General features: G+C 42.6%; 2 protein-coding genes across 10 annotated transcripts in view; one reads left to right on the top strand and one right to left on the bottom strand.

Moving 5' to 3' along the window:
• The window catches only part of KBTBD12 (kelch repeat and BTB domain containing 12), a 53,750-nt gene that overhangs the window by 29,067 nt on the left and 626 nt on the right, over positions 1 to 24,057 (bottom strand). For 2 of the 9 annotated variants that reach the window (XR_014571367.1, XM_083795360.1), the window contains exons 2-4: positions 9,701 to 23,826; positions 2,744 to 2,804; positions 264 to 1,398 (exon numbers count right to left, since the gene is read on the bottom strand). Coding sequence is in view for 8 of the 9 variants with exons in the window: in XM_083795360.1 (XP_083651486.1) it covers positions 264 to 1,333 (1,070 nt within the window). In the remaining variant the exon portion in view is untranslated. The other 7 variants (XM_083795356.1, XM_083795354.1, XM_083795357.1 and 4 more) reach the window with 7 other exon arrangements.
• Positions 1 to 24,057, top strand: part of MGLL (monoglyceride lipase) — a 100,789-nt gene that overhangs the window by 12,401 nt on the left and 64,331 nt on the right. The window lies entirely within an intron of this gene.

The raw sequence follows: 24,057 nt of genomic DNA on the forward strand, positions 1-24,057 counted from the left end.
CTAATCAAGCTTATTTACACAGAGATGCCATTAGAGTAAACCCTCCTCCTTCCAGGAGAAAAAGCACGAAGACTCGGTTGTATATATATAATTCCTTGTACCATGAAGATCAATTGTGACAAACTGCTTAAAGTAGGCAAAATCTCCGGGAAAACTTTCAGCTAATGAACATTTTGTCTAATGGTCTTTCCTTGATCCCAGAAACATCAACTTGATTTAAAATTTTTAAATCTTAGGGAAATTTTTTGACAGAGGGTACACACCTATAAATTTCGATGTTCCTGGTTTTTTGTCTAGACATTTTGGCAGCGCTGGCCTCTCCTGCCACAATAATATCATTATTCTCAGTGACAACACCAGTGCAAACACTTCCTAAGCCCTCTCCGTACTTTGGAGAGGAAATGAAGTAAGTCTTTTTTGTTGCAGGAGCATAACAAAAACTGGCATCTGCGTAGCTCCCATGCCTTGACCTAATGCCAAGGGAATTGTTGCCGATGCAGAGTAAGAGATCAGTCGTCTCCATGCCGTATCGCAGGCTGAGAGAAGGGTGGCTGACTAGCTTGATGGTTTTCAACGCTTCCTCAAACATATCATTGCATTCTGAATTGCACAGGATCATGGTGTTCCTTTTGCGGGCTTCCATGAGAAAGGATGGGCTGACAAGCACCAGTCTCACTTGCTTCAGGAGCTCAATAAGGTACTCTACCCGTGACTTTCTGCTGTGGTTTACCCATCTAATGACAAGGTCCAGAATGCTCTCCTCCCTGGAAACATTCAGGTCATCTGATTTTATGAGAGACAACAGCTGCTGGACTTCAATCTCTAATATTTCTTCCTGTAAGCTCACCTCAGCAAAGTGCTGATACAGGTATTTCTTCGCTTGATCACATAAATCTTCCGCCCCAATGTGATTTGCAAAGTAGTAAATGCCCACGCAGTTGGAAGCATCCATATGGTCCATCATGTACTTCTGACACACACTGCAAACCTCTTCCATCTGCATGAAATACGCAGCCAGGGCAACAGTCTGCACGTTCTGGTTAGTGAGGTGCAAATCCGCGCTGTACATGTAGTGGAGTATTACGGACACGCTCTCTGCCGAGATGTCATACAGCACCACTTCTCTTTGGGTGCACTCAGCCAAGCCACAGGTAAACATGGCTTTGAAGTAAGGACTGAAGGCAGCCAGCACCACCTTATGGCAGGGGAATTTCTCACCTTCTGCAACTAGCACAACATCAACTATCTCTGTTGATTCCTTCATTCTCTTTACTTGTTCCAACAAAGTCAAGCCATGGTGCTGCTTTCTTTTCTCCTCAGTTTTATGATCCATGTTTGCTCTCAAAACTCTCCCTTTTTAAATCTCCTTGGAATCCAGGACCTTCATTGGGAATGTTTCTGGAGTTAGAAGAATAACACTGTTATTCAACAAATTCTTGGGCAAAGGAATATTGCTGTTCATATTTAAAGATAAATTGTTCCGTAGTGTTTGACATAAATCAGTAATACACAAAAAGCATGTTACATTATGGTAAGAATTCATGCTCAAGGTCTCCAAGACAAAAAATAAAAATCAGTACTCCAAATTATCTTTAATATTCAGTATTCCAACCCCTTCTCCCCACCCCCCCGCCCCCGCCCCTTACTCTCTCGGATATTCAAGTTTTCATGTATTCTCACATGCACCTGACAGAAATTGGCCCACTGGTTAGATGCTGAAAGTACCATACATTTTCAACATCCCCCTTCAGGTTCAACAGGAGAATGGAGCAGTGTCTTTTCTGTTTAGCTCTTCTCAAATCAGGAGTTTTGCCTGAACTGAGACTTTAAGAAAGGCTTTTACAAGACTAAGAAGCCAGAACTTTAGACTTTTCTCATACTTTTTACAGTAATCTACGCTGCTGCAAAGTGGGTGGGAAATAAAATCACTTTAGTGCAACCCAGTTCAGTGGCATTTTATGGGGGCAAAATGGTTTTGATTCAAATGCCCTGAGCTTACATCCTTGCAAAGCTGCCTCGTCACTCCCTGCTTTACTGGTAGCTTTCTTCCCAGGCTTAAAGGCAAGAAAGAATCTTGGTCAAGAAGGTGTTGTGGGCAGAGAGCTCCCACACCTGAAATATGGGAGAATAATGGGCAGGAAGCTATTCGGTCTAAATAAATGGCCAGGTTCGTTACTCTTTCACCTCGAGGTGTAGGTCACTGGTTTCTACAGAGTTGCTACCGGCTTGCTTTGATATAAATAAAGGATCAGTAAAACAGGGACCAGCTTTCCAGCTGTTCTCCTGCCTTTCAGTGGGATGCTGAAGTGCTGCGCGTTCACTGAGTTTGTGTTTCACTTACTGTAAATGGGATTTTAATTGAATTGTAATTATTTACATAAACCCTCTATTTTTATTTACTGGGGAAAACAGAAGGAAGTTCACAGTCCTATTTCTGTCGGGGATTTGGGGCCCTTTAGTGAACCTCATGAGCTTTCAGATCAGCTGGCTGCAGAATACAGTGGTAAAGCTGTCAATGGGAGAATAATGCTTACCCATCACGTCAGGGATAGCAGTCCTTAGCAGTTTTTGTCTCTAATGTGGTAATGGGACAGTTCTGTGGCAGAAATGCATTAAGGAATCATGTCATGAATCACTGCCCCACAGACATGTCCTGAAGCCATGGTATAACCATGTTTGAAACACAGTTGTAACATGGTATGAATCGCTTAATGGGACCACTCAAACGAATAACATTCCTCACCAGCTTAAATGTTTGCAGGATCAGGATCGCATACGACTGGTTGCACTGGCTTTCTCAAATCCTGAAAGCACAAAGATTAGTCTTAGTTTTATTAAAGATATATGCATCAACATAAAAAAATAATTATATGAAATTCTTTGAAATCTACCTATCAAGCAGTCCCATTTTTTTCTACAGACCTAGGTAGGCTGAATTTTTTAAAATATTATAGTTATTTCCCAGGTGAAAAGGAAATCTGCAGCTATATTATCAATCTCAGACCTAGTCTTTTAGACGTTCAGTTGTTTTTGGAAGTAGTGACCATTCTGTTTTTATCAAATTAAATAGATTCATCACTTTGAATGTTAAATTAAAAGCCAGGCATGCTTGATGACTTGCATTTCCTTGATTTTATCTTTTCTTTCCATAGTCCAGATCTGGAACTAGAAGCAACACATCTGAGAAATGAATCTGGGTTATTACCAGACTTTAAAAATGGTTTTGGAAGACAAAATACTAACTTTATAGTTTGAATATGGGCCAAGCTCTGAGCTTTTCTTACGGTACTTTTTAAAATCAATCAAAGACAATAAGTTTAGTACAAAAATAGAGTGACGGTATCTCCAAAATGTAGATTTATTTTTCTTTAAACAGTCAATAGAAGCCTTTTTTTAAAACAGAAACTGTTCTATTTTTAATCCTTTGTGGTAATCAGATGACCAAATTGTTGTTTTCCCCCTCTTCCTGTTTTATTATTTTGCAGCGTTTGATTTTCACTGTATTTTGATAAAGGAACTACACCATATCTCAAATATCATATGTCATGAGCACACATATCTCAAGCTGATGAGCTGTAGTGTTTTAACCAGGCTGTTAATTCTATAACTCAATGGAAGAGTTAACTACAGACAAGACTCCAGTCACATTTAGCAATCTGAACTAACCAAGCTTTTTCCTCCAAACTGATCAAGTTCTCTCCTTTCTCTTTTGTGATGCCATAACTTCACACATCCTCCAGCTTCTCTGTAATGGACAAAATGTGCATTTCTAATGTGAGGAACAAGGAAGATGATTAATCATCACCATCTTTTCCAGACTTTTATACATATCAGGAAGAAGCAGCATGTAGAACTGAGTTATAATTTCACTTCCTTTGCTGGTCAACTTTAAATTTTCTTTCACCATTAATTTAGCTTTCTTAAGAGCAACACTGTCTTTGATTACGCGGTTTAGCAGATTTACAACTTCTGTGTGCTCATTTAACAGCAATTCGGATATCTGGCACAACATGCTTACAGCCTTTTTCTCCTCACTTCCTCCAGTAAGGCATCAGCAAAAGGAGTCTTAAAGCACAGAGTAGCTCGCACCATTTGTGTACTACTTCAGGCACAGCTTATGTAAGGCAGAAAAACCTACATCCATCATCCAGGTGACTGTGGACATTGCACCTGGTGCGGGGTGCTCTCCTCTACCACCCATGAAGCTGCTGGAGGATGCCTGAGCATCCTCCCCGTGCAGCCCGCGTGGGGTTGTTGGCGGTGTGCCTCCCCTCTCCTGGGGCTGACCCATGCCCACCACCTCCTCCCTGGGCTGAGCGCTGCAAGGAGCCTCCACCCTACGCGGGAGTCTCATTTCTCCATCCTACAGCTGGGGAAACTGGAGCTAAAAGGTTAAAAAGAAACCAGGATTAAAACCCAGGGGTGAAATCCTTTCATTAACCAGAATTTCATCCCCCTGCATTAGCTGCAAACTTGTCACTCCCTTCCTGGCTTTTAGCAGTGTTTAGGTGAGGTCACTGGAAAGATATTAATATTCTCCCATATATCACTGGAAAGACTATTAAAGGGTAATAATGAAACGGTGCTGCTTTGCTTTCCCCTCTGGGTTACAGAGCAAAGAGATGGTACAGTGATATTAAAAGAAAGGATAAATGTGATACAAATATAATTTGCAGTGAGACACTATACTGAGATTGTGCCAGAGGCTGGGTTGTCATTATAAAAACCCCAGTGCAAGGCTCAGATCCTTTGTAATGTCACCAGGAGCTAAAAACAGAGTTATTGCCTTCTTCAGAGTTTTTGGATATTTCTTTCTTCTATTTTGAAAACTGGATTCAGGTGAAAATCTTCATTTAATGGTACTTTACTTCAGAGCCACGCTGTTAATTTTCCTCCACTTCTGGCTGCCACTTTTATTTTCATGTTAGTCTAATTTTGCCTTTTTTTTTTTTTTTTTTTTTTTACCTTTATGTCATGAACCTTGTAAAGAGCCATATATAATTTTATGCAGGAGCTACAGCATGCGTTTTGCAAGGCAGTAGGGTGCTGCATGAGCAGTTTAAAACATAAATAAGTACGCTGCTGTGAGCTCCGCTCTACAGCTTTTATGAGGCCATCAGACTATAAATAAACGCTGTCCTCGATTCTCAGTTACACTGCAGCCTCTTTGAACTGCCCCATTGCAAGGGGACTGTAAACCAGATGGAAGCGTCTCATCAGGAATTTCCCTTAACCTCTGAAAAAAAAAAAAAAAAGGCTACCTTGTAATTAGAGAGATTATTTTGTCTGTGGTTTGGTCTGGGACATAGATTTTCCTTGCCTCTCCCTCTGTGCCCAGGAATCTGCTCGTTCCCGCGCCATGGCAGGAGGGTGGGAGCTGCAGGACCCGGCCCAGGAGAGGTCACAGTGCCCAGCATGGGGCACTCCTGCCTCCTCCTCATCCTCCTTGCCTTTTTTCATTATTTTCCGCTTTAATGAGGCTGCCCGGTCTTCAGCCTGCCTCCCTTCAGGTGCTGAGCGGATCAGAGTTCAGTCGCATCAAAGAACCGGTGCCTCTGCCTATGAATTATTTGTGCTTCCTTTGTTATCGGTGAGCCGGGAAGCAAATCTGCTAATTGTGTGCATGATGACATTTGGCTGACAGCCACAGCCAGGCAGAAATCAACACCCAGATGATAATCATGTTATAATCTGGGTGTTTAATTGTGAAGGCTGTGCTGGCATTTAAGATTGAGATTTTGAACCGCACAAAAGACCTCCCGGTACTCAGGAAGAGCAAATAATAACGCTAATCGTGATACAGGGAAAATATATAAAAAGAATAAGCCAATGAAAGGAGGATTCTGGGGAATTATAAACCAGCTTGCCTAATTCTGATACCTGGAAAGATGCCGGAAGAAATTGAATTATAAGAATTCAGAGTGCAATAAGGTGATAAAAGCAGCTATAGCACCTATTTATCAGGAGCAAATTATGTCAGTCCAATCTCATTTTCTTCATTATTTTTTTTTAGTGATATTAGAGGATTAATTAGATACTTTGTCTTGAGTGAAGTTACTGATACGATCCCACATGATATCATTAGAAACAAATTGTGATTAAATTAACTGACTAAATCAATGCAAGTTAGACCCCCAACTGGCTGAAAAAGCACATTCAGATAATAGTTATTGGTGGTCAAACTGGGAAATGTTGCCAGAGAGCTGTCCTGAAAAGGTCTCTCACATTTTCAGGAAACATTTACTTCTTGCTTTGACTTATATATTATTTCTTCAACGATTTCCATCCATTCTGGCCAGATAAAATACAGAAACTTGTAGAAGAGCATTTAAGTGGGAGAACATCCAATTATTTTTATAGAACTTTTGTCTATATTTTTTGAGAGCGTATACAGGTACATATTTCTTAATAAATATTTCCCTGTGACAATTAGGCATACAGCATTTGGAGGCATCTCATACACCACCATAAATACCAGCAGCCAGGATACCTTCCCTGAAGTTTTCAGTATTCTACTAGTCGCTAGTTACCTAGAGATTCAGGACTTCCAGGTTTTCAAAGGCATCCAAGGAATTTAAAAGTCCAAGTCCCATTTAAGCTCACTGTAATTTCACAACTGAAGTGTCTGCATCACTTCTAATGGCAGAACTTCAGCCCCAACTTTCTTGAAAATGTTTACCAGATTATGTGATCTCCTTCCGATTAATATCAGAAAAAGAACTCTCCTTGCTCAGACCTGCCCATCTCCCAGGATCAGCCCTATAGCAAGTCTGTTTCAGATAATCTGATTTATTGCTGGAAGGTACAAAGGAACTGTAAGGGTTTGAAACTGTGAACACTGCAGATCAAATCGTGCCATCGGCCTACATGAGATGAAGCATGGCAGTACTCCTGGGAGAGATTTTAACTATTTTCCTCCTTCAGACCCTGTGGCACCTTATTTATTTTCACATCCCATCTGATACCAAGGAGCCTGAGCCAAGGCCATCAGAAGTCTTAGAATAGCCAAGCACGAGCCAGCTCCTGCTGAAGAACTCGGTGCTGGGCGTGCCCACAAGAGCTTTCCTAGCATGTTACAGTGTGCAAGTGCTGCAGGTGGGAGCTCTCAGTGCAGAAAGGCTGCTGACTTCAGAGCAGCAAAGGCTGGCAGTTGTGCAGGCGTTGTGTTCCCACGGGTGCGTGCCTGTGCCCTGTAGGCGTCCCACTGTCAGCAGACTGGAAGTCATCTCCGTTCACATTGCCACATCTGACACAACTTGGCCTTTCTTCACTAGCTTATGTCTTTTCTTCCCTGTTTTGTTGCTCTTCATTTAAAATAAAAATAAAATGGGACTTAAGTCTCACCAGGCTAGAACAGGCTGGACACTGAGCAATGAGATTTCAGGCAACCTGCAAAGCTTCTGAAACTGTTTGGGAGCAGCTTTGACCATCGAAGACTTGAAGATGCTTTGATCAGCTTTCAAAGTGGTTGCGTAGTTTGTGGTTCTGGAAGGATTTGTCAGTTTGAGCTCTGTTTAATGCCAAGACAGAGGCATAGATGTGGGATTGGTTTAATATTGATCCTACCTCAGCAAATCCTAGGCTTTTTTTTTAAACCATTATAGATTCATATTAAAAAAATAAAAAAAAAATCAAAGAAGCTGAAAATGAAAGACCCCATGGGACATCTTTTCAAATATACCTTCACCTGGCCTTAATCTTCATCTGATTCTATGCTCAGTGAAGTCAGTCAAAAGAATCCTACGATGCAAGTAGAAAATGGACATGGCTCTGTCCACAAACAACTCCCTACAAACAAACCCCAGCCTGAGCCAATTATGTGCATTAATTGCACAAGATGAATAGAAGCTAAATACATACATATAGAACCCTTTCATTTTAGAGTTTGTATGTGCAGATTATTCACCTGTGCATCAAAACTAATGGAAGTGGCACAGTGCTTATTCACAGAAGAAGGATGTGCAAGTTTTTTACATATCCAATGACAGGGGCCAGCAGAAGAAAAACGTATTTCTAAAACACGTTTTATTAGCTCTTTTGGGAGCCTGGCAAAGGTCTTAGAAGTTTCTCACTTTACTCTCCAGTATGGTTAGAAAAAAGCATAGGAACGGCTTACTTTCTGGAAAAATTATATCATACTGTGCTTTTATAATTGGACTGTATTACAATTAAAAGAAACATTTTAACAATTTAGTGCAGGCTAAACTCTATCTGCATTTTTACAGCAGAAAAATTGTGAACTGTAATCACCAGTATTTACATAAAATTCCAAAGTATGTATCTGTTTGGTTAGCAAATACTAGCATGTGAAACCTTAGTATCCCTGTCACTGAGTAGTGAAATTAAAATAAATTATGTGTTGTAAACCCTTAGAACTTGACATCAGCACTCCTTTATTTACTGTTCAAATCCAGCCTTTCCCATAAATTTCTCTAGTTTCAATTTCAATTGCTACCAAGCCAGTATCTGGGTATGTCTGTTCCCACAGAAAAGAAAGTTCACAGCAAACCCATGGGAAGAAGGGAGCAGCAGACCCAAAATGGCCCCTGCACTCACACATACCCGATATGTGCTAAATCTGCAGTCCCCTCTGAAACCTCATATGAAACATTTTCAACTTCTTGTTGGTAAGGATCAGTCCCAGACACATATAGATATGGTGATAGGAGAGGTAGGAGCTTCTCCAAGCTTCCTGCTGGAAGCAAGGGCAGATGCCTGCAGTCTTTTGGGGTCACAGAGCCCCCAGGCACAGACCAGAATCCCTGCATCCCATTTCCACACTGCTGGCAAACCCCTTCTAGCTGCAAGCACACCCCATGTTGGTTGGGGGCTCCCATCCTAACTTTGTAGTTAATCGCTTGTGTCTCCTTTTTGAACTGGATGGCAGGTGCAAAATACTTCGAGGGCTTCAGTTTTGGAACCAACAGACAGTAAGCCTTGGGTCCTACATCCTCCCTGCCACACAACTCCCTGCAGCAGACCCTGCATAGCTGTGCAGAAGCTCCATCTCTGGCAACCTCACAGGTCCCCCTAGATATACACCCGGCCGCTCCTGCCCACAAAGTGCCCACGCACCCAGCAGCCCAAAGCAGCCCTGGCATTGCCATGGCGCCCGCCCTGCTCAGCGCCGAGCTCCCTTCTCCACCCTGCTCCGAGCTGGGGAAAGATTTAACACGTACCTTTCTGACGCCGGCAGCGGCAGGTGTCTGTGAGGCTGCGTGGGCGAGACAGGGCTCAAAAGGGAGGGAAACAGAAATCGCACATAGCAGCGGAGCTGCTGGTGCACGGCGAGGTGCTGGGGCTATGAATAGACTGAGCTGGGCTCCTGGCTGGGACATGGAGCTGCTCGAATATCATGTGCGGGGGCATGCAGGGACTCGGCTGACTGGCACTGATGCTGCTCTCCTGCCCCTGTGCTGGCTGGCTGGCTGCTGGCCGGACTCAGCAATCCCACACAGAGGGGTCCTTGTGCAATGGCACAGCTCCTGTGCTGCCCCAGGGGCAGACGGTGATGGTGAAGACCAGGTGGTGGATGTGGACCTGCCCCATTCTCCCCGCCTGCCCTCAGGGAAAACACACAGAGGGAGGTTTTGCCATTACTGAGAGAGGGCAGGATTCCTCCCAGACCTAGATGCTTATTTAGATCTGGGCAATTTTTTACCCATAATATTGAAAGTTTAATTTCCTCGCACAGATATACCTGGGATCCATCTTTCAAAGATTTGGCTCTTTGTACCCTCAGCGCAGGTTGAGAAAAGAAACCTCTCCCTTCGCGGTGCTGATGCTGCGGACATGGAGGCTCCTGCAGGCCTGGTGGCCATGCTCTGTTCCTCTCTTCTCCTGGTCCTCCTTGTTGCTGCATGCTGTTCTCATCCCCTTGCCAGGCACGCCGCTGTGCCACAGCTGATCGTGGTGCAGGGAGCAGTGCCAGCACAGGCAACGGCCAGGCTGACTCCACACTCACTGCTGAATTTGGGGTACCAGCCGAGGGGAGAGGCCATCTCTAGCTCACCCTCTTCAAGTCACACTCAAAATCAAGACCACTATCTCTACAGCTGGGATTTTCCCCAAACTTTCTTCTGCTCGTTAAGAGCTGGAATTGCTTGTGAAATGTCACTTTTCAAGGGAAATAAGTATTTCTTTCTACAAAGGCTGACAGCTTTTGGAGAAAGTATTCCTGACTGCATAGAAGTGTTATCTGCATATTTTTAATCAGACGTAAGGCCTGAGTATCTTCTTGTTTATGCTGATGTAAATCAGAAACAGACCCACCAAATTGGTTCAGAATAATGGGGCTGCGCTGATTTACATCAGCTGCAGATCTCTTCTGATAGTGTCGTACTCCGTAAATTAAAGGGGAATCAAGAGGGCCATAACAAACTATTTATATCTCCATATGTTTAAGCAAAGATGGAAAAAAGATTAAGCAAAAATTAGGGTTATAAAATTGATTGATGTTGAGCCTATACTTTTAGTTGAGAAAGGCATTAAGGGGTTTTCAGAATGTTCTTTTTTAAATGGCATTAATTTATTTATTCACTGAGCTAATTGGTTGATTGATCATAATAGCTTCTGAGAAAATTGAAAATGAAATGTATTTCCTTATCTCGATTTTTAGTCTGATGGTTTTATTATAGGGTTTTTTCAAAAGTGGTGAGAGGAGTGTTCAGGAATGTTCAATTGTTAAGAGCAATTAGTTGGTTTTAGGGTGAAAATTAAGATATACATTGTTTTAAAAAGCCTATTTCATATAATTTGTGAACAAAACAAAGGAAAAAATCAACATGATTAAAGTTTACTCATGTCAGAAAACTCAGTAGATCAGATTACAAAGATATATACTGCCTAAACTCCCAGATTGTTCTTATTAAATGTTCAGCTTTATCTTAGAAATAAAAATGCCCAGTCTGATACTATAGTTTTCACAGAAGCCAGGATGGAACAGTGAACTGATGAAATGCCACAGCTATGATAAAAATGAACCATATCCCCTAAATTGCATTGTTCTCCTGTTAGGTGGAACAATTTATAGCACCGTGATGGTTAACATGGAACATATATGTAATAAATTTTATTTATACCAAACCACTCTGCTGCCATAATAATAAGAATGTTTCCTTTATGAGTACATTTCTTCAGCTAATGTAATGAGCCTGCTTCACAAAAATGCTAACTAGCACTTTTGAAGACAAATTCCTTTTTATTGTTCACAAAACTCTGAACATTCCTCTAGTTAATTCCCTGAATTAATGGGCAGCCCTGAGCCTGTCTGGGACCCTCCGCTGCCAGCAGCAATTTCTGACTGCACAAGTGGAGTTACGCAGCGGTGAATCAGGCTTGGGCTAGGTCTGATGGAAATAGAAGCTTTCTCTGCTGTAAGCCAACCCCATTTCCACCTTCTTCGTGTAATTAAGTCACAATCCCTTTGTTCTAATATCATTATCTGTTGTCATGGTGATTTTGATTTACAAAAATGAATGGCTGAGAAGTGGGCGAAGACAAAAGTTTTGCTGAATGAGGTTAAGTTAATGGAAAACGGAAAATATCTGTGGCAATACAACAAATGTGTGATCTTTTAACAGCAAATTTTAAAACAATGATAAGAAGTAGGTGTGAGAGACATTTGACGTGAATATATCGGTGTTTGGGAAATATATGTTGAACTTAACGTCTTAGAACAAGTTTTGCGCGGCACCAGCCGTGCCGTACCTTCTGGTGCTGCATGAACAAAGAAATCCCATTCTGAATCTCAACATCCTGTAATTAACCTACTGGAAAAACACCGCCTTGCTAGGCAAAAGTCCCGCCAGTTTCCAAGGGTGTGCTTTGATTTTGGGAACAGATACATGGCCTTTACAGCTCATCCAAAAGGAGAAAACCTGTTTTGATGGGTAATTACGTGGTGTGCATGCAAATTGTCCACAGGCGAGGCTGCATCGTGGCTAGCAGCGTGTGGGCACACAAGACACAGTCGATTAGAGCTGAGCTTTAGAAGAGATCTACATCAGCTTGGTTAAACTCGGGGCACAGTTTTCCTTTGCTGTGTCTGAAATGCTGCAACCAACGCATGGAGCTGAGCTTATCTCCTCTTTCACTCTCGCCATGGTTCTGTAATTTTGCTTTGGCTCTGCTGACAAATGCATAGAGATGCTTCATTAACCAGTGGTGCAAACCCATGGCTTGCACGTGGCTCTATGCCCATGGGTGCTCCCCAGCACGGCCACTTCTCACCCCCAGGGCCTCAGCCCTGCACTTGTGTCACGCACACGGGCATGAGGCTGAGAAGGGTCAGTGCCAAAGCAAAATGGAAAATCGTCAGCATTGAGCCAGAAAACCCCCTGGTGAGGCAGTAAGAAGCTCTGTACTGCTCCAACATTTACATTTGTTCCTGGAATTAGTTGGGAATGGCCAATTCCTTGTTTCTAGGACTTAATCCTCTCCTTCCTGGCGCAGAGCATATTTTCTTTTCCCGGAGTGTGAGACAGCCTCTGACTCAGGGACTGGTATCTTGCTTTACTTTCAGCACGCGCGTAGTCCTGTGATGTCAGCTCATCCACTCGTGCCAGCCGTGCGCTGAGTGCCTGCAGGCTGGCCATGGCACCTCGGGGACACAGCTGCTGCCTCCTCCCGGCGGGCAGGGAGGGCTCCAGCATCCTCCTGGCTGGGCGAGGACCTGGGGTTCATTCAGGCCCTGATCACCATGCTGAGCCTCATTTCACATGGTGCTCTGCAAGTGGAGGTTGTTGTGTGTGCCTTCTGCTACAGCTAGTTATGATATATTGGTTATCATATCCATATACACCGTGTCAGTTTGAATACATATATATATGGAAAACAGAAACAGAGGGATTTACTTGACCAGAGAATCCATTGTAATCCTATTACCTCTTATTTCAGTCCAAACCCAACACTGATTTTTTTTTCCTTAGGACGAGTGCTGACCTTTAGAGCAGAGCAAGGGCAACCCGGGCTCGCCTGTGTCCGCCAGCCCAGGGAGCAGCACCCCTGCAGTCCCTCTGAATAGAAAGCTCTTCCTGGCTCTGTCAACCTGAATCCCAGGTTGCCTCATGGATAATGTGGCATGCCAGCCACCCGCTGCTTTCTCATTTAAATAAATGAGAAAGTTGAGGCTAAATTAACACTCCAGCGGAGGTAATAAGGGCCGACTCAGCAGCTGCCGTGATGTATGCAAATTGCAGTTTCACACATTAGGAGCTAGATGTTGCTTAATTTGTAGGTCTTTCTGTCGTCTAAATGAAAGAGCCTTCGACAAATTCAGGCAACCTTAAAAAATAAAAGGCCACAGAAAGCCCCCGAAGTCAACTGCTCACCAGTGCTCCTGCACCTACAGTCTGTCTTCTGGGGTTTCCCTCCTGATCCCCCGACAAGCAGTTATTGCTGAGTTACACTGCACTGCCGGATGCCTCTAGGCAAATAGCTGCTGATTTTCAGAGCAGCCTGACTGAGGAGGCACTGCCAGCCCTTTGGTAGAAAAAGAAAGATGTTTGTTGTTTTTTTTCAGTGGTGCCATAGTCCGGGAGCTTAACATCCACTGGGTTTCTTTCTCTGGAAATGAAACTGCAGCAGTGCAAAGGGAAAACCCTGATAGCAGCCAGTTAATCAGACAGAAGGAATGGGCTGATAGGAGAGAATTTGTTCTTCTTTTAGATCTGTAGAGATGGGAATGGAGATGCAAAGAAGCATGTAACTGGATGGGGGGTTGGGGAAATGCTGTTCTGTACATTGGTTTATAGGCTTTTAATGTCACTAAGAAAATTATGGACATAACCATGTTACGGTCAAAAAGAAGATTTCTAAATGGAGACAAAAATTGAAACTCAGGAAGGGAACTGCATACCCAGAATAGCAGAACTTGAAGCCATTGTGACTACACAGAGTAGAAAATAAAATAACTGTAATGTTTGTCAGGCTTATGTGTTTTGTAAGAAGAAACAAAATACTAAAAAAATTTTAAGTAAGAATTTAGCTGGCTTAGAAATGCCACAGCCACAGAATATGCGGCTAAAAATGCTCCCAACTCACCATATTGTTCCCAGCTTTTATTCAGGAATGCAGGGGTTTCATTCAAAATAAATCCCATTCAGATGATTCAGCTTTTTTGCTCTCCTGACCTACACGGTCAATCCTCAAGAGCTATTGCCACAGGGCTTTGAATTCCTTCGGAGGAAATGCTCTTTCCTCCATCTGGTCACCAATTCCTCCGTGCTCCCAGCCCCTGCTCCTGGATGCCACTTTCTTAGCCTTTGCTCATCCTTTTCAGAGCCTGGAGATGCTGTGGTGACTCCCGGCATGCCTTTAGCAAAGAAATAACAGGAACTTGCTCTGTGCTGAAATGAACCGTGACGTGAAAACGCAAGTGAAAAAGCCCCAGTGGCCACGTGGGCAAGAAACAGGCTGGAACCAAAGCTCAAGGTCTGAGGGCACTTCCCAGCTCCCCGACATGACCACGCACCCAGGCTGGAGGGGAGCTGGGCACATACCTCTTCCCACCACCCTTACGCCTGCACCAGTAATGAAAACAGAGCACACACAGGGCAAAAAGAGCTGTGGCCTGCCCTGGTCTGAGTTACTGAGGACAAGCATTGAGGGAAAAACCCTGAAGAGCCTCCATCCTGCTGCCCAGATGTAGTCCCAGCAGAGCTGGGTGGTTTATTGCTCAGGACACCAAGGGAGACCATAGCTCTGACTGCTGTCACTTTATCACTCGGTACAAGCCCCTGCAGATCTCTTGGCCTTTGTCCCTCATTGCTGAACCAAGATGATGATGGAGCTTTCCTACCAGTTGGAGAGATTAATTCACTGAGCTGCAGGGCTCATGTGCCAATAGTGCAAATTAAGACAACATATGTAGGTGTGCGTATTCCAATAAATTCTGCATTTGCTTCAGCCCCATACCTAATGCACAGTTATGCCACAAAAAAAATGCATGAAAATGTATTCCTAAGCAGCACTTATGGCAAATGAATTACCAAAATATGAAGGAAAGTATGCATCACTTTTCTGACAAACAGAGGCAATGACTCTGAGACACATGGACTTCTCCTGTCATGGGCATGAGGCATTTGTCCGTAATGTGGCCCAAAGATGCTGCTGCGTCTTGGATGTCCACTCCTCAGTATTCATCTGGAGGTGGCTCCTCTCTCGCATTCCTCTGCTGCCCCAGCTGTGACTTGTTCTGACCCATATGATGAAAGTACGTGCCAGAGGCAGACAGCCCAAAGTGTCCATCCGTCCGTGGGTGTTGTGGTGATGGGGGGACAGATGGCTGCAGGGGGAGCACGAAGGATGGGCCACCTCACAGGGCCTTGTCCTCAGCATGAGGCACACATCCTGGCTCAGGCCAGGCACCACGCATCCTCATTCCCAGCATGGTCTGAGTCACCAGAGTGTAGCCTTTTGGGTTCAGCTGTGAGGGATCTCATGAATTTGGAGGTAAGAACTTGGGAAGATCTGCAATACTGTCACCTGTATAATTACCCATCTGCAGCTGCCCATAAACATGCAGCTTATTTGCTGCTGAACATAGTGGTTAGTTCCAGAGCAGCAGTACATCATTGAAAATGAACAGGAATTAGGATCCTTCAAAAAAGTGAAATTTCTTCTACTTCTGTCCACAAAAAATGATGAAGAAATGTAGTATCTTCCAAGTAACACCCCATGTGGCACTCTTCCAAACCTCTTTCCATATGCTCCTAAGTGTTGAAAGCCCAAATGTTCCATGTCGTGCTGCCAAATTTTCTGGCTTGCTCCCAACAGCTCTTACAATACAGTTGGGTATTGTCTAGTATGAAAAAAAAAAATTACCTCAGATTGATAATTAAAAATATATTTGATCATCATATAGATATGAATGGCCAAGGGGTTCTGTGCTGAATGAATCATTCACGTTGACAGAATTCGAAGCAGCAGAAGGATATACTTCTAATCTTACTGAAATTGCCCCAGAAATCCCAGTTTGTTGCAGAACATATTGCTGGAGAACCTTGAAACTGGGGGGCAAAAGTGGAAATAGAAGAGCCACGTCAGAGACCTGCATGAAGAGGGAGGCCTTGGACTCAGGCTGATATCACTGGCTTGGTGTCACGTTGTCACATTTCAGACTGAGCCCCACAACATCAAAGGCTGGAAGTTTGTCCTTGTTTTAAACTGAGGCATAGATGCTGCTGTAACCCTGTGACTGCAGGAGCTCAGGAGCTGGGTACGGGTCTCGGGATGGGACTGAGGACACGTGCCTTGCCCAGCGTGTCTCATAAAGGCATCATGCCACAGGTGTGGCTCAAGCGCTAAATGTTACGGCTTTCCCTCTGCTGTCACCTTCCTCAAACTGTTCCAAGGTTTGGGAATGAAGGTGTTTAATGCAGGTGTCTTCATACAGGAGCCGAGTGCTTCCTTTCTGCCTGGAAGGGTAGCATCTCCAAACCTTAGATTTCTACAAAGGGAAACTGCTGTAACTCCAGAGAAGATTCAGTAATGTACTTGGAAGAGTCAACAAATACAATCAATACAGGTGCTGGTGTCAAAGCAGACTGCTGGGAACTAGAAGATTCCTGTGTAGAGGAGTTCAGGGAGCCCTGCGGATAGGTCTGCATAGGGCATCTGCACTGATATTACCAGCCCACAACCACTGCAGATGCTTGGGACTTCAAAGCACAAATAAAACAAAGAGAAACAAACGAGAGAATCAAAGGCTGTAGCCAAGATATTACAAATATCTTGTGCTGGGGGAAGCAGGCTGAGGGCTGGGGGAAGAACACTGAGATACGGTAGCTTTGGATGTTATTACCAGCACATGCTGTAACTTTGCAATACAATCAAATAGGAAGGCTGTTAAAGGCCTCGAGGATTGAAGATGTCCATCTCCAAAGCACATGAGGCTCTGGTACCAATCTTTTGCTGTCTTGAGATACAATATTGTATGAAATACTTCAGGTGCTTATGGATGTTCTATCCTCTTTTTTACTGTATTGCTTCTCATTTGACATCCTCTTTCCCAAAGTGTGCTTCTGGGTTAATCGTTGTATGCATCAGTTCAGCCTAGGAGGAAAACCAATGAGCATGTTTTGCTGTGCTAGGAGCTGTAACATAATTTGTAGCAGATACTGTAAAAATCAAATAACTGAGAGGGAACAATTATGAACCAGATGCAAACAGTAGTGAACATGGTGTTTACTACAGAATAAGTTACATGTGAATAAGTTACATGTGAATTTGTGGTATTGAGTTGCAACACTGAGCACAACAGGGCCTTATTTTTTTGTCTGCTTGGTGCTACCGCAGTGTATGTACACGAGAATAGTGCTAGGAGTCAGCTGTGTGCTTGGTGGAAGGTTGTTGTAGGACATTATGCAGTATCCTGTACCAGGAATGCAGAATAACTGCTAGAGTTCCCCTGGTTGTTCCATACTATAATGTTGACTATTCCTCTGATATGCACTTCGCTCAACGGATATTCTTCTCTTTCTCCAGTACTACTTCTGATTTACATCAGGGCGAGCAAGAGGAGAATCAGGCCTCCAGTTAAATAACTAATGCAGCTGTTTTGCTGAACCAGCTTCCTGGCTGGGAATGAATCCAGTCAGCTGTGGATAACAAAACCCAGTAATAGAGATTTCAAAGATTTCATACATTAATTTTTTTTTAATATTTGCAGAGTTACTTTTCTTACAAAATCTGTTAGGCAGATGTTAGGAAGTAATTACTGTACATGAATCAGAAAGAAAATGCACATCTTACACAGCCTTACATTGAATGTGTGTGAGTGGCCAGAGTAGAGAAACCAGGGGTAAATGAGAAAATATACATATATATATATATATATATATAAATACATGGGCAGAATCTGCTAGAATTTGCCGTGGTGTTATAAGCAAGAAATAACACAAGGCAAACTCTTCTCATCATCCATAAGTTCAATGTATACCCAAAACAATAGGCCTGCTACCTTCTCTAACAACAGCCCAAACTCACAATTTGTGGATGGAAGATGAATTTAGCCCTGGCTAAGCAGGTACAGTTCCTATCAACACCAAAGAGCCTTTCAGCCAATTATACCACTAATCAATGTGATGGACAGAACCGAAACATTCCTATCTATGCTTTTGTGCTCAGACATCCCAAAGCATCCTTAGATCACTGCACACATAGATGTAACTAAGAGTGATCATGAGCTAAAACTCTTGCCTTCATGTATAAAATTTTTGTAATTTTACTCCTGAAATACAGCTAAACTTCAAACTGTGGTGGCAGCAGTAATAACACCCAAGACATTAGCATAGAAAGCAAAATTGGAGGGAACACTTTGCCCTGAAGAATGCAGTTGTCCAGACATGTGTCCTGTGATATTGTCCAGGGCACAGTATTCCCTGTACTTGTAAATCTGGGGAATCCTTAATGGCTGAAAAGTTGCTGCTTGAGTTGTTCCTGGGGCTCTGACGCTGTATTTTGAGATGAGGTTGGAAATCGTAGTTGTATAATTCGGTAAACAAAATTGGGAGCCATTAAGAATGGATTCAGCCCTTGGCTTACCTCCAGTATCGAGCCCTATTTGTCTCTGTCCTGATTTCTCCCTTGCAAAATAAAAATATCCTTCCTTTTGAAACCACTTCGAAATCTCAGGTACAATGCACCAAATTAGATTTAAATAACATATCTCAATAAGTAATAATAAAAACACCGTGTCTTCCATGACATTTTCAACACTAGCAGTTAATGCACTTCATAAACCAGGCTGATATATTTACCCTTACCTTTCAGTGTGGCTGGAGCAGCTAAGGCCAAGTTAGGACATGACTCACCTGTACCACCACAGCTGCCTTACAATGCCTTTTAGGAGCATAACACATACCTCTATGTTGTGCTGATACTCACGCATAAAATCAGTTGCATTCAAAAAATAAATTTTGTATCAATTATTATGGCCCTGTAAAATTCCATCTCAGCATTTACAAATCTATAAACACTACAAAAAGAAATGTTATGAAAGAAGCCTTAAAATCGCAAACCCGCCAGGACATTTAATATTTCAAATCTAAATTACAACATAAAGCCTAACTTTGAAAAATGCTATGAAAGCACCAGGGTTGGGTGCTTTTTTAAAACAACATTTGTCATAAAAAAGATCTTGAACATTTGGGTTGCCAAGGCAGAAACAAGCACCACAGACACATTTACCCTTATGGGGATTCATCAAGGTTGTGCAGTGCAGCTGTTGTCTTAGTAAAAGAAAGTATCGGCCCCTGGCTGGAAGAAACAGAAACATAATTATGTTATGATGAGCTGGAAAACATGCAAAGAAAAATTGGAATGCAGAGCATGATAAATGATGCTTTGTCAATTGCAAAGCAGCAAGAAAACCAGGCGGCACAATAATAACTCTTCTCCAGTCAGTGCTTCCAGTTCGGCTACCAAAATAAAGCACCACTCTAACCACGACAGAATAGCTGTAGCTTTTTTGCTGTGTTATTTTGTCGTGATACAATGATGTTTGGTTAGTAAAGTGGATTATGCAGCCATCGTTTGTCAGAGAAATGAGAAAAGGAATGGGCAGGTACTTCTCAAAATTGAGAATGTAATTCCAGCAGTAGAAAACTTGTAAGATTATTTTACAGCTGATTTTTAGGCATATTAAAATTCAAAGTTAAGAGTATTTTCCTTTAGGACACCTCTTAGTTATATTTTCTGTCATAAAACTCTGGTCCTATAGAGGTGACCAACACTGTATCAGCAGTAACATGGCTACATGCAGTAAAATAGGAAATGCCATCCCGCAGCAGACTCATTAATCTCTCTGTCCTCGCCATGACAAGGACAGGATTTCCCTTCAAGTGTTGCAGCAGTGTGCTTGTCTAGGGTATTAGACACTGGAGTTTATTCTCATGGTGTGTGTAAATCCAGAGGGAAAATGACTAATTGTGTTTCTTTACAGGAAACTTTTATTTAGAAACCACCACCGGGCCAGAGAGATAAAAAGGGATATATGTTTTAAAAAAACCCTGTAATGATAAGGCAAAAAATTGATTAAAAAAAAAAAAAAAACTTTTAAAACTCACCCACACTCATTAGGGAGCCGGATTTGTTAGGGTTAGCGTGTCCAGGGGCTCCAGAGGAGCTGTTGCTGTGCCCTCTAGTGCCGGCGAGCTGCACTCCTCGCTGCAATGCCTGCACAGCCCCGGGCTTCAGCACCGGGAAATCTGGGCAGCGAGCTCTTTTCTGCAGCACCCACCCCGGCCCTCTGCCTTGGTAGGAAACTGCTGAGGTTACACGATTCCAGAATTGAAAACACAAGCAAAAAAAACCAAACAAACAACAAAAAAAAACACACTCATATTTATCCTCAAGCAGAGAGTTGCTAGAATAACTAGCAATTTCCCCTCTGCAGACAAAACTTTAGGGTGAGTTTCAGCCGTTCATTTTGAATTTGCTACCTTTGGAGGATGCTTGTTAATTTTTTTCTTACTAAGAATGTCTCAGAATCTGGTATTAATATTCTCGGTGGGTTTTGTTTGTTTGTTTTTTAGTTAAAAAATCAACAAATCAACCACCGAACAGAACACGTATCACTTCTGTAATTAAAAGCAACCAGCTCTGAAATTAGCTTCTACGTAGGATGGGTCATTCTCTATACATCAGTTTAAAGGACTGAAACCTATATTCAAGCAGTGTATTTTTAAGTGGATATTTTTGGTCCTGTCAAATTAGTAGCACAGGCAGGTAGCACAATCACTTCACTCATATAGCTACTGTTTGCAGTCACCAATTTATAAGTGACTTCTAATGACAGCAGGATTTGCAGTATTTTTATTACCTCTATTACCTACAAAAAATTAGTGCTATCTTTATCGCTAATTATTTTAATTTACATGATAAAAATACTTTATTACTTCACTGCAGTTTGCATCTAGAGGTATTAAACCACTTGCAGCTTCCTCTAATAATTCTATTCCCTCTGTGATTAGAGAAAATGAAAACAGAAAAAGAAATTACTGATAAGCAACAAACTGATGGAAACCTGCAAACTGTCTCTGTGGTACTCACATATTCTCATGCTAACCCTTCAACCTTTCTCCATCTCACTTAGCAATAGTTTGGGAAGAGGTACATGACACTGTAGAATTGCAGACCAATGCCAGGCTCGTTATAATTTCTGCTGATATCATTAAGCTCAACTTGATCAATAAAGCACTGTCCTTTAACATTTTCTTCCTCGGTCTGGTTTGCCCAACACCAAGTTTAGTTTTTGGCTTCAATGCATTAAAATAGATATTTTATAGGAAAACAGAAAGAGTTTATCTCAATGCCCACTCCTGGATGTGTCTTACTCAGGATACCAACAGGCAAGCCAAGGCAGATCGCACCAGTAGGTAAAGATGAATGACTGGACTCTGGCTAGGGATAAATAAAACAAATAGCCAAAGAGAAGGGCAAAACCAAAAGAATGACTCTACGCTGACAGCTTTAGTGACATTGGGTTCTTTGCTTTTCACTTGATTTGAATTCCTCCTCTTCATGCTTCATCTCTCCCGGTTTCCCATGTGCTCTCTGCTGCTCTCCAGCTGCTCCCTGCCTACTGTAAATTCAAGCATTTTTCTGTTGGAGGAAATTCTTCCACAACCATGTACTACTTAGGTATTTTGTCATTGCATCTTCCTCTATTATTTTTTTCTTCCTTTTCATCATCAAAAGTTCTCCTTGAGGTACTGGTGAGCAGAATCACATGTAGTATAGCACCCACACTCCATCAAATCCCCTTCCCAAACAATATTCCTTAACAATTTAGGAGTGTGATATTGTCAACCAGAGCAGAAGGAACTCATAAAGTCTATTTACCTCTGCATGCCAACAAGATATGATCCATTAAAAATTCATTTTGTGAATGAAAGTCTAATGACAAAGAAAATTCTCTCTCATTCCCCTGCCCCACAATCAGAATTAAATTCCAGCCCTCCATGATGTCTCCCATCCATCCAGTGCTCCCCTTTCTTCTGTCTCCCCTTGTTGTCATAAAAACTTTTCATGACAGTTTTTTTTCCTGTCTGTCCATAAACTGATTCTTTTCCTAAAATTTGCCTCATTTGAAGGCCTAATCTTTTTCTTTGTACTCCTTAGACATCAGTGGAGATGCTTAAATTAAGCAGGGTTCAGTTTTTAATAAAGCAAACACGTTTCTCTTCGAAGTGTGATTACTGAGTTAGTGTAAAGATTCACCAAGTGTGTTTCTATTTTTTATTAAGAAGTTGGTTTAGCTTAAACTGTATTTCCAAATGTATTTCACTCCACAGAGACAATAGAAGATGTTACAGTCTCTTAAATCCTGCATGCTCACACATCCCTTTGATTTCTCACCAGGACCCCAGTATGTAATAAATGCTCTGCTCAAGCCCCGTGTATTGTTTTGATATCTGCTAGGTGAATCCTTCAGACCCAATCCAGTTTCCTCAGGTGGATTTTCATTCACAGCTTAAACTCCCCATGAACAGAATGCAACTAGTCATCACTTGCATCTCATCCATTTTTACGGTGTTATCACAAGATGGGAGAGAGGTGTGTGCTATCCATGCAAAGAAATGTCCCCAAATTCCTGTGGGCTCAAGAAGGACGGAGAAAAGGAACGGATGGGTTGGTTCATGCTCCACTCATCCACTCCTGTGTGACAGTGAGACCCTGGGCCTGGCAGAGAGCTCAGGCTGGACCACAGCCCTGCTGCCATTACGCAGAGGTTGGCTGCATGGCAAGCGGGTCACGCATCCGGGCTGACCAGGGCAGGCTCTCAAAGGCAGGATCCCGTCCTCGTGTCCCAGCAAAGGTCATTTGCTTTCAGATGCTATTTTTATCTTGAATTATGGGCAGAGATTTTTACTTGTCTCCCCCACCTCTCTGTGGCCCTGGGAACTCAGATATTCCCAGAACCACAGCGGGAGAGGAGGCTGCCCCTCGAATCAGGTTTCACGGACTGCTGTAGGGAAGCGTGAAGTGTTCCTGGCTGATAAACTGTGCGAGCTGGGGAAGAGGGGTCTTCCCTTCTTTCTTCTCTTTTTAATCCATTTATTATCTGATCTGCCTCCTTTAAATAAACAAACATGCCCTTGATTCTCCCAGCTCTGGAGCTGACTGGTGATAGCTCTTTAATACCACCCACCCCTGCTCAGCCGGTAGCTGGCCTAGCAAATTATACACCTCCAAGTACAGCTCCCAGGGCTCTGGCCAAGACCCCATCTGACCTAAATCTTGCTCATTATAAGCAGCCATAAACGTTTTTTGTTAAACAATAGCACTTACAGGAATATGTAATTTTTCTTTTGCAGTTTATAACTAAAGCCCCCTCTAGGGCATTTAATATAAATGACACTGAACGAGGAAAAAATCTGCTTTTGATTTCCTTTTTATTTTTTTGTATGGTCATCTCAGAGGTTTTGCATTTATTGTTATTATTGTTCGCATATATTTCTTTCTTTCCTTCAGCCTTTGTTCAGAGGTTTGGACTTATTGAGCACATTGCCTAGCTTTAAGAAATATTGCAAAGAGCTGCCTCTTCTTAAAAAGCCCTGAGACCTGTAATTATATGTAGGCATCTAAAAATTAAAGTTTATATTATTAGCATGATGAAACATAAAAGGCCTGAACCTGTACTCTTAATACAAACAAATTGAAAGCACTCAATAAACGCTAAGCACTTACCAGTATTAAATGACAAAACTCAGTATCTGGATGCCTTTGGGCTGGGAAGCTATTTCAACCACGGGGAACCTTGCTGCGACAATTTTCATAAGCAAATGTCATGTGCCATAAAATATATCTCCAGTTATACAGCTGTAACATATGTATTGAGTATGAGCTCTGGTAATTAGCCGCGCTACATCTGGCTAAATGTTGGATTGTTAAACCGCTTTTACGCACCAAGGGTGCAAACCAAGGTGCTGGGGTGCTCCTCCGAGCCTGGGAGACCCGATCTTCCTTGCATGTCCCATCTGCCCCCAAAATTTGGCTTGGGGACCGCAAAGGGAGGTCCGTGCTGGGGATGCCCGGGAGCCCCTTGGGGTG

The sequence above is a fragment of the Anser anser genome (assembly GCF_964211835.1).
Source record: "Anser anser genome assembly, chromosome: 12".
Lineage (NCBI taxonomy): Eukaryota > Metazoa > Chordata > Aves > Anseriformes > Anatidae > Anser > Anser anser.